General features: G+C 38.5%; 1 protein-coding gene across 1 annotated transcript in view; it reads right to left on the bottom strand.

Annotated features, from left to right (window-relative positions):
• Positions 1-11,697, bottom strand: part of SYTL5 (synaptotagmin like 5) — a gene marked incomplete at its 5' end in the record, with an annotated part of 95,912 nt that overhangs the window by 22,187 nt on the left and 62,028 nt on the right. Inside the window, one exon of the mRNA XM_006768677.2 lies at positions 10,609-10,750. Coding sequence (XP_006768740.1) covers positions 10,609-10,750 — 142 coding nt within the window. The remainder of the gene's footprint in view (positions 1-10,608; positions 10,751-11,697) is intronic.

Below are 11,697 nucleotides of genomic sequence, written 5' to 3' on the forward strand. Positions count from 1 at the left end.
CTGCTTCTTCTTATTATTGGTCTTTTTAAAAATTTACTTTAAAAATATTTATTGTTGAAAGTATTATGTCTCGTTTTCCCCCCATTAACCTCTCCTAGCCCTCCCCTGCCCCCCACACCAGGCCTTCACCATCCTATTGTCTGTGTCCATGGGTTATGCATATATGCATACAAGTTAATTGGTTGATCTCCACCCACCCACCCTTCCCTGCCTTCCCTCTAAGGTTTGACAGTCTGTTCAATTCTTCTGTCTCTGGATCTATTTTTGTTCATCAGTTTATGTTGTTCATTATATTCTACTTATGAGTGAGATCATGTGATACTTATCATTCTTTGATTGGCTTATTTCACTTAGCACAATGCTCTCCAGGTCCACCTATGCTGTTGCCAATGGTAAGAATTCCTATTTTCTTTCTGATTGGTGTTTTTGGTTTCTTGGGATATATTCCTAGAAGTGGGATCACTGGGTCAAATGGAAGTTCCATTTTTAATTTTTTGAGAAAACTCCATACTGTTTTCCACAGAGGCTGCACCAGTCTGCATTCCCACCATCAGTGTACTAGGGTTCCCTTTTCTCCACATCCTAGCCAGCACTTGTTTATTGACTTGTTGATGATAACCATTCATTTTCATTTTGATTTGCATATCTTGGATGATTAGTGACTTTGAGCATTTTTCCATATGTCTCTTGGCCTTCTCTATGTCCACTTTGGAGAAGTCTATTTCAAACCTTTGACCATTTTTTAATTGGATTCTTTGTCTTTCTTTTGTTAAGTTGTATGAGTTCCCTATATATTTTGGAGATTGACCCCTTCTCACAGATAACATTGGCAAATATGTTCTCCCATGTAGTGGGTTCTCTTGTTATTTTGTTGATGATTTCTTTTGTAGTGCAGAAGCTTTTTATTTTGATGTAGTCCCATTTGTTTTTTTATCCTTAGTTTCTATTGTCCTAGGACCTAGGGGATGTATCTGTAAATATATTGCTATGAAGGATATCTGAGATTTTGGTGCCTATGGATCCTTCTAGGACTTTTATGGTTTCAAGTCTTACATTTAAATCTTCTTTCCATTTTGTGTTTATTCTTGTGGATGGTGTAACTTGCTGGTTTCATTTCATTTTTTTTGCATGTTATCTGTCCAATTTCCCAAGAAACATTTCTTAAAGAGACTGTCTTGATCCCATTGTATGACCTTGCCTCTTTTGTCAAATATTAATTTAGCAAAATAGCTTGGGTCGATCTCTGGGGTCTCTGTTCTGTTCCATTGGTCTATATGCCAGTTCTTGTGCCAGTACCAGGCTGTTTTGGGTACAGTGGATTTGTAGTATAACTTGATATCTGGTATTGTGATCATTTAGACTTTGTTCTTCTTTTTCACGATTGCTGTGATGATTCAGAGTCTTTTAAAATTCCTTATAAATTTTTAGAGAGTTTGTTCTAGGTCTGTGAAATATGCTGTTGGCATTTTAATAAGGATTGCATTGAATCTATAGATTGCTTTGGATAGTATGGACATGTTAATGATGTTCATTCTACCAATACATGAACATGATATATTCTTCCACTTGTGCATATCTTCCTTTATCTCTTTTTCCAATGTCCCATAGTTTTCCAAGTATAGGTGTGTTACCTTGGTTAAGTTTATTCCTAAATCTCTTAATTTTTTTGTTGCAATGGTAAATGGGATTGTTGTTGTTGTTGTTGTGTGTGTTTTGTTTATGTGTTTGTTTTGGTTTCTATTTCTGAGAGTACATTATTGGCATAAAAATGTCATAGATCTCTGGGTATTAATTTGGTATCCTGCTTTGTTACAGAATTCATTTTTAAATCTAGTAGTTTTTTGATAGAGTCTTTAGGTTTTCTATGTACAGTATCATGTCATCTGCAAATAATAACAGTTTTACTTCCACCTTTCCTATTTAGATGCCCTTTATTTCTTCCTCTTGTGTGATTGCTATGGCTAGCATTTTCAGTGCTATGTCAAACAAGAGTGATGAAAATGGGCATACCTATCTTGTTCCTGTTCTTAGAGGAAATGGTTTTACTTTTTGCCCATTGAGTATGATGTTTGCTGTAGATTTGTCATATGAAGCTTTTATTATATTGAGGTATGATCCCTCTATTTCCACTTTGCTGAGAGTTTTTATCAAGAAAGAGAGTTGTAATGACAGGGACCAAGTTGGCGGTAAATGCCTGTACTTGCTGCCTCCCACAACCACATCAAAATTACAACTAAAATACAGAACAACTGTCATCCAGAACCACAGGAAAGCTGGCTGAGTGGAAGTACTACAACTAGAGAGGTAAAGAAGAAATCACATTTAGACAAGTAGGTGGTGTGGAGGTGCAGAATGGACTACCCAGCACTTGTGTGTGCTGCTTTTTTAATCAGGAAGGGAATCACCTTAGCAGAGGCTGTCTGGAGGAGCAAGGAATCCCAGCCCCAAACAGACCCCCAGTCCAGGGTCCCAGAGCTGGAGAATTAAGTCCCTACATGCAGTAAGATCTATGGACTATAAAAACCAGTGCAGATTGGGGCTGAGTGACACAGGCTCCTAGAGACCCAGCTGCTCCTCTTAAAAGGCCAGCACCATGAACTGAATTTATAAACTCCCACTTCCTTTGAGGTCCAGTGCCAGGCGAGGATTTTGGGAACCCAGACATATATGAGGAGAAACTGGACAGTCTGACAATGTGGGAGGAATGCCAGGTGGCTTTCTTCCTGATGGAGGTACTCGCAGTAGTCATTGTTTCCCTGCTGAGACCTCTTTGGTGCAGTGCTGACTGGCAGCCATTTCTGTTTGCTCTACCCTGGTGATTCCCTGAGACCCCGCCTTACCCAATTTATAACCCCACCCAAGTTGTGTGCAGGGGTTTTTGAAAATGAATGGTCTGTCCTTTCTCTGACTAAAACTTTGCTAAACAAGTTGCAGCTGGGTCAGAGAGCCCCAAACTTATCAATAAAACACCCCCAAACTGGCACCAGCACCAGTCTGCCTTGCTTCACAGCTGGGCCTCGTCTGAACACTTCCAAACGTGATACAAAGAGGAGGAATCTGCAGATTTCTCTGTAGCACATGCTGGATGGCCCAAGGCAGTGGCCGACTTTGCACCTCCCTGGAGACCCATGAGCCAGTGTACCAGTGGTCAGTGTGGGATCATACCGAATTACAACTCTTCCCATCCATAAGCGACACACTCAAGGAGCAGACTCAGTGAGCAACAAAGCCCCACTGAAGCAAGTCCTGCCCCATAAGGGTATCTCCTGAACAGCAGCAGCTCTCCCATTGTAGTTGCAGCTGGTCTTCATAGCCATTGGTCTGGAGGTCAATTCCTCCCAGTGACACCAACAGCAATCAAGGCTCAACTACAACAAAACTGCACACAGTTCACAAAGGGGTTCACCAAGAGTGTCCACCTCAGGTGATTGGGGAGGCTGATCCCCTGGGTCCTATAGGGCACCTACTACACAAGGCCACTCTACCAATTCAAAGATACTTAGCAGCTACCCAATACATAAAAACAAACATAGGGAAGCAGCCAAAATGTGAAGACAAAGAAACATGTCACAAATGAAAGAAATGGAAGAAAGCAAACTACTGGATATATAGTTCAAAACCATGGTTAAAAGGTTACTCAGGAATCTTCTAGAAACCTCTGAGGAACTTAGTGAGACTTTCAAGGATCTTAGTGAGAATGCAAAAAAAAAAAAAAAGGAAAAAGGCCAGTCATAAATTAAGCATACACTGACTGAAATAAAGAATAATATATAGGGCTTCAATAGCAGAGTAGAGGATCCAGAGAATCAAATTAATGATTTGAAATACAAGGAAGAGAAAAGAAATAAAACACCCAGAAGAGCAAAAAGAAAAAAAAGAAACCAAAAATATGAAGATAGTGTAAGGAGTGCTGGGACAACTTTAAGCATGCCAACATCAGAATCACAGGGGTGCCAGAAGAGAGAGAGCAAGATATTGAAAACCTATTTGAAGAAATAATGACAGAAAACTTCCCCTACCTGGTCAAAGAAATACACTTACAAGTCCAGGAAGTGGGGAGAACTCCAAACAGAAGGAATCCAAAGGGGACCACACCAAAACACATCATAATTAAAATGCCAAAGGCAAAAGACAGGAAGGCATACAAAGGCAGGAAGGCAGAGGTGCTCTGTGGCGAAGGCAAAGGCACAGCGGCCCTGAGACAGCCCAAGTGGAATATAGACTGGTACAGCCCAAGTGGAATATAGACTGGTGCAGCCACCATGGAAAACAGTATGGAGTTACTTCAAAATGCCTACAGTAGATCTCTAGGATTTAACTCATCTTGCATAACTGAAAGTTTTGGATATAATTATTAATTTAAAATTCCCTGACACTCTTTCAGTATAATAGGAAATGCTGAAGGGTATTCTTTAAGAGGAAGAAGAAGAAAAAGATAAAGATAAAAATTTATTAACAACAAAGTGACAACAATTACATATCTATCAACAAGTGAATCTCAACTCCAAACAAGAGGAACCCAAGAGGACCACACCAAGACACATCATAATTAAAATGCCAAGGGCAAAAGACAAGGAGAGAATCTTAAAAGCAGCAAGAGAAAAACAGTTAATTACCTACAAGAGAGTGCTTATAAGATTGTCAGCTGATTTCTCAACAGAAACTATACAGGCCAGGGGAGTGGCAAGAAATATTCAAAGTGATGAATAGCGAGATGCTACAACCAAGATTACTAAAACCAAGATTACTTTACCCAGCAAAGCTATCATTCAGAATAGAAGGTCAGATAAAGAGCTTCACAGATAAGAAAAAGCTAAAGGAGTTCACCACCACCAAACCAGGATTAATAGGAAATCTGAAGGGTATTCTTTAAGAGGAAGAAGAAGAAAAAGATAAAGATAAAAATTTATTAACAACAAAGTGACAACAATTACATATCTATCAACAAGTGAATCTAAAAATCAAATGAATAAAAAAATCTGATGAACAGAATAAACTGGTGAATGGAATAGAATCGGGGGCATGGAAATGGAACACACGGACAATTCTCAAAGGAAAGGGAGTGTGTGCGGTGGGGTGTGGGAATAGATTAGACAAAGATCTTGTATGCATGTATGCATTACCTATGGACACAGAAAATAGGGTGGCAAGGGCCTGGGGTGGGGTGGAAAATGGGTGGAGGGGAGCTATGGGGGGACAAAAGAGGGACATCTGTAATAATCTCAACAATAAAGATTAATTAAAAAAATAGAAAAAGAAAGGGTGTTAGATTTTGTCAAATGCTTTTTTAATCATCAATGATGTGATCATGTGATTTTTTTCCTGCAAGCATTTAATGTGCTGTATCAAATTTATTGATTTGCAGATATTGTACCAACCTTGCTTCTCAGGAATAAATCCCACTTGGTCATGGTTGTATGATCTTTTTTTAATATATTGCTGGATGCAATTTGCTAACATTTTGTTGATTTTAGCATCTATGTTCATCAGGGATATTGGCCTGTAATTCCCGCTCTTTGTCATGTCTTTATCTGGTTTGGGGGCTAGGGTAATGCTGGCCTCAGAGAAAGAGCTTAGAAGTCTTCCTTCCTCTTGAATTTTAGTAATAGTTTGAGGAGGATAGGTGTTAGTTTTTCGTTGCATGTTTGGTAAAATGCCCCTGTGAAGCTGTCCAGACCAGAGCTTTCCTTTGCTGGAAGTTTTTGTATTATTCCTTCAATTTCATCAATAGTTATCAGCCTAATAAGTTTTATGATTCTTCTTCATTGAATTTTGGAAGATTTTATTTTTCTAGGAATATGGCCATTTCATCAAGGTTGTACAGTTTATTGGAGTAGAGTTGTTCATAGTATTTTTTTTTTTACAATCCTTTGTATTTCCGTGGGGTCAGTTATTACTTCACCTCTTTCATTTCTGATTTTATTAATTTGGGTCCTCTCTGTTTCTTGGTGAGTCTGGCTAGAGGTTCATCAATCTTGTTTATCTTTTTGAAGAACCACCTCTTGGTTTTATTGACCTTTTGTATTTTTTATTTGTATGTTATTTATTTCCATGTTATTTATTTCCACTCTGATCTTTATTATTTCTTATTTTAAATTCTCACTCGAGCATATTTTTTTCATTGATTTTTAGAGAGAGTGGAAGAGATAAAGACAGAGAGAAATAATTATTTGAGAGAAACACAATGATTAGTTGCCTCCTGCATGAGACCTGATCAGGGACTGGGCCAGGGAGGAGCCTACAACAGAGGCACATGCCCTTGACCAGAATCGAACCTGGGACCTTTCGGTCCACAGTCCAATGCTCCATCCACTGAGCCAAACAGGCCAGGAAAATGATCTTTCTTATTTTATTCTTTCTACTTACTCTGGGCTTTTCTTGTTGCTCTCTTTCTTATTCTTTGTTGTAGGGTTAGATAACTTACTACGTTTTTCTTGTTTCTTGAGGTAGTGCCTACCTTCATCTCAGCAATGCTTTCACTGTGTCTTATAGATTTTGGATTGTTGTGTTTTCATTGTTATTTGTTCCCAGGAGGTTTGTTTTTCTTCTCTGTTCTCATTTGTAACCCATTCATTGTTTAATAGCATTCTATTTAGCCTCCATATGTTTGATTGTTTTTTTATTGTAGTTGATTCTAATTTTATGTCATTGTGATCTGAGAAGATGCTTGATATGATTTAAATCTTCTTGAATTTGTACAGACTTGTCCTGTGTCATAACATGTAGTCTGTCTTTGAAAATGTCCCATATGCACTTGAGAAGAATGTATATTCCATGGCTTTGAGGTGAAATGTTCTGAAGTTGTCAGTTTCATCTGATCTAGTGAGTCATTTAGGATTGCTGTTTCCTTGATGATTTTGTCTAGATTTATCCAATGATGCCAATGAGGTAATAAAGTCCCCTGTTATGATTTTGTGTTGCCATCAATCTATCCCTTGATATCTTCCAGAAGTTTTTTTTAATGTATTTTGATGCTCCTGTATTGGGTGCATATGTTTATCAGAGTTATAGCCTCTTCTTGTATTGATCCCTTTAGTATTATGAAGTGGCCTTAATTATCTCATTATAGCCTTCACTTTGAGGTCTATTTTGTCATATATAAGTATTGCTACCCCAGCTTTTTTTTTTCCATTCACCTGAAAAACCTTTTCCATTCCTTTACTTTCAATTTGTGTGAATCCTTTGTTCTGAGGTGGGTCTCTTGTAGACAGCAAGAGTCATGTTTTCTTATCCATTTAGGTATCCTATGTCTTTTGATTGGAAAACTTAATACATTTATGTTTAAGGTTATTACTGGTAGGTACTTGTTTGTAGCCATTTTTATTCTTTATGCCTGTGTTCCTCCCTCTCTATTTCTTCTTCGTACAATAGTGCCTTTAAGATTTCTTGCATTGCTGGCTTGGTTATAATAAACTCCTTTAACCTTTTTTTGTCTGTGAAGCTCCTGATTTCACCTTCAATTTTGAATGATAGCCTTGTTGGATAAAGTAATCTTGGATTCAGTCCCTTGCTTCTCATTACTTTGTATACTTTATGCCACTCCCTCTGGCCTGATACATTTCTATTGAGAAATCAGTTGATAGTCTAATGGGATATCCCTTGTAGGCAAATTTCTGTTTCTCTTTTGCAGCCTTTAAGATTCTTTCTTTGTCTTCAACATTTGCCAATTTAATTATGATGTGTCTTGGTATGGGTCTTTTGGGATTCATCTTGTTTGAGACTCTCTGTGCTTCCTGGTCTTGTGTGAATTTTTTCTTCCCAAAGTCAGGAAAATTTTCTGTCATTATTTCTTAAAGTAGGTTTTCTATTCCTTGCTCAGCTTCTTCTCCTTCTGAGACCCCTATTATGCAGATGTTGCTTTGATGTTGTCTGGAAGCTTCCTTAAACTCTCCTCCTTTTTCTTTTTACTTTTTAAAGTCTTTATTGTTGAAAGTATTACGTATGTCCCATTTTCCCCCATTGATGCCCTCTAGCCTGCCCCCACCCCTGGCCCCAGGCTTTCACCACCCTACTGTCTGTGTCCATGGGTTATGCATATATGCATACAAGGTCTTTGGTTGATTACCTCCCAACCACCAACCTCCCCCCCCCCAACACACCTTCTCTTTTAGATTCTGCACTCTGTTCCATGTTTGCATGTCTTTGGGTCCACTCCATTCATCAGTTTATTTTGTTCATTAGATTCCACATGTGAGTGATATCATGTGATACTTGATACATAGGGGTGCATACATCTTTCTGATAGGTGTTTTGGGTTTCTTAGAATATATTTCTAGAAGTGGGATCACTGGGTCAGATGACAGTTCTGTATTTAATTTTTTGAGGAAACTCCAGATTGTTTTCCATAATGGTTGCACCAGTCTGCTTTCCCACCAGCAGTGTACTAGGGTCTTCTTTTCCCAACATTCTTGCTAGCACTTGTCATTTGTTGATGGTAGCCATTCTGAAAGGTGTGAGGTGATGCCTCATTGGCATTTTAATTTGCATTTCTCTGACGATCAGTGACTTTGAGTATTTTTTCATATGTCTCTTGGCTCTCTGTATATTCACTTTGTAAAAGTGTCTATTTAGGTCCTTTGATCATTTTTTAATTGGATTGTTTGTCTTCCATTTGTTAGGTTGTATAAGTCTTTTATATTCCTCCTGCTTTAATTTTTTTCCAATTGCTGCTCTGAGTGTCTTTTTTCCTACCCTGTCTTCTAACTCACTGATTTGTTCCTCAGCTTCATATAGTCTACTGATGAACCGTTCCAGGGTGTCCTTTATTACAGTTACGTCATTCTTCATTTCTCCTTGATTCTTATCCATTTTGGTGTATTTCCTACTCAGCTCCTTATAATTTTCATTCAGTTGCTTGTAATTCTCAGACAGATGTTTTAGCATCTTTATAACCACTACTTTGAATTCTTTACCTCACAAATTATTTGCCTACATTTCATTTAGTTCCTTTTCTCATGATTCCTCCTTATTCTTTCCTTTGTGGATTGTTTCTTTGTCTCCCCCTTTTTTCTATCCCTTTGTATTTGTTTCCATGTCTTAGATCAAATTGCTATGTCACCCAGCTTTTTTGGAGGTACGCTTATGTAGTAGGTATTTTGTGGAACCCAGTGGTACAGTCTCTATCTCCTGAGCTGGGTGTTCTAGAAAATCCCCCTATTTGAGTCATTTGGGTTCTCCTGATGCAGTTGGGACTTGAATGTTATTGTCCCATTTGTGGATGGAGTCTCCTTACAGGTTGTCTGACTATGTGGCTCACCCCAACCTTGCCATGCAAGCTGCTGTGGATGTGCTCAGGGTTCTAGCTCCCAAAGCAAGAGTCACCTGCAAGGTCCCACTGGCATGCAACTCACTGAACAGTCCTGGAGCTTGCACCAGGGTGACCAGTGACTCTGTGACTCACTGTGGGGATCCTAGAACCCATGGAGAGGGTCTCTTTCTAGGTCCTGCTGGTATGCTGCTCACTGCGCAGGTGCAGTGGGTCTAAGGTAGTGTCCAATGCCAGTCTGGTTGGTGGTGGATCTGTAATCTTAGCCACCACTGCTCTCCCCCTTCAAGATGGCATGGTTTCCATGCCATCGCCATGGCCTTCCAGGAAGTGCCTGTGGCAATAACAGGGGCTCTTTGTCCAGGAGAGTCTGATCTGCCAGCCCCTGAGACTCCTGTGAAATCTAACTGTCCCTCATAGACAAACACACAAACCATGTACATTCACACATTCCCCTCTCACTCCCTTACTCATTCACACTCTCACCCTCACTCCCATCCTGCCAGCCATTATGTTCTATTACTTTACTTTTTATTGGTTTTATCAAAGTTAGAAGGTGTGAGGGTAAAGGTTTGCCTCGTTTTCTTGTAGGAAAAATTATACTTTTCAAAGAAGAATTGAGGAGAGGAATAATACTACCATATGATTTAAAAATTAACCTCATGGGAACCTGTTTGGCCTCATGTCTTTTATGGCACTCCATGAACACAAGGACCATATCTTATTTCTGATGTTGCAGTACTTACTTCTTGGTACATGTGCATATAAGTGCTTGCTTGAATGAATAAAAATTAGCCTTCTGATTCTAGTTCCTCTAAATATGGAAAAAAATGCTCATATAAAAATCAAGAGATATTTATTGTTTGGGTTGCCTAGAATTGGCAAATCTGTCCCTTTAAATGGCTTGTATTCCCTCAAGAAACTTCCCTGTGCTCCATAAAGTGAGCACAAATTTCTAGCAGGCATCACAGATCTTCTCCAAAGCACTGTGCAGTGGGTATCTCTGGGGAAGATGCTCTGGCACAAAATGATAATAAATCACAATAAAATTATATTAAACATAGAAAATCATACTTTCCCCTCCTTCAAAAAATAAATTGCCCATGAAAATTTACCAGTCATGAAAGTGAAAGTGATGGGAATTCCTGAAATACACTGGAAGCAGGCTGAAAGCTAGAAAAAGTAATTCCCTCTATACTCATATAGTTTTATATGGAAGAGTCAGCATTTCAGCGTAGCTTTTTCCTAGTACATTTCAAATAAGAACATATCACTGTCTCATGTATCACAGATAATTTCATTTCCCATGAGGTATCATCTAAAATGACCTAAAACAAAATTACCCCTTCACAAAGCTATCTGAAGTGCCTCCTGACTTCACCACTGTCAAATTCTTTGCCTCTTTGATGAGCACTTCTAGAGTTCCTCCAGAGAGTACAGGTGGTTTCTTCTTTCCCCTTTTAAAGGTCTTCTTTCCTGTGTGAGCTATCAAAATGAAAGGGAGAGAGAGAGAGAGAAGGAGGGAGAAGGAGAAGAAAGACAAACATTGATTAGTTGCCTTCTATATGCACCCCAACTGAGTATTGAACCTGTAACCCAGATATGCGCCTTGACTGGGGATAAAATTTACTAATACTAAGATTTATTTCATTTACTAATTGAACCAGGCCTTAACACATAGTTACCTTTTTATTAGGTTTGGTGAGAACACTTAAGATTTACTCTTTTAGCTAAGTTCAAATATACAATATAATACCTTTAGGTATAGATACCATGCTGTACATTAGATCTCCAGAACTTATTCTGCCCTAAAGTGAAAGTGTGTACCCTTTAAGCAACTTCTCCCCATTCTCCCCTTGCCCAAGCCCCAGGTTACCACTGGTTTACACTCTGCTCCTATGAGTTTGACTTTTTTTAGATTTCACATATAAGTGAGGTCAGACAGTATTTTTATCAATTAGATCTCAATAATGCTGGGGAGGGGAAATAAATTTTATGCTATGATTCTAAGGCCTTCCAGGGTTTGCGAGGAAATCCCCCAGAAAGATACATGATCTTCTTTGGGGGCGAACTTCATTTGAGGTTCTGTATCACTTTCCAACTATATATGAATTTAAGCTAAGGTGGATTGTATTTTGACACAGTGACCATGAATATTGAATTTTCCAAAACTACAGTTTCACATTAATAACAATAATATTTCAGATTGCAGACTTAAGTATGGAACAGATATCTTAATATTATTGTATATTTTTCCATGCATTTATTTAATTTATTTTTACTCTGTTGGATTTCTTCTAGATAGGTCTTTCATTTGTGTTTGTTGGGAAAAATAAACAAATAAATTTAAAACTTTAAGTACTACCCGGCAAAGTATCTTTTCACAGACTATAAAAGAATAAAATGCAAATGATCCTGAGAGTTGCCTGAGC

The sequence above is a fragment of the Myotis davidii genome, unplaced genomic scaffold (assembly GCF_000327345.1).
Source record: "Myotis davidii unplaced genomic scaffold, ASM32734v1 scaffold1263, whole genome shotgun sequence".
In the NCBI taxonomy this organism is placed as follows: domain Eukaryota; kingdom Metazoa; phylum Chordata; class Mammalia; order Chiroptera; family Vespertilionidae; genus Myotis; species Myotis davidii.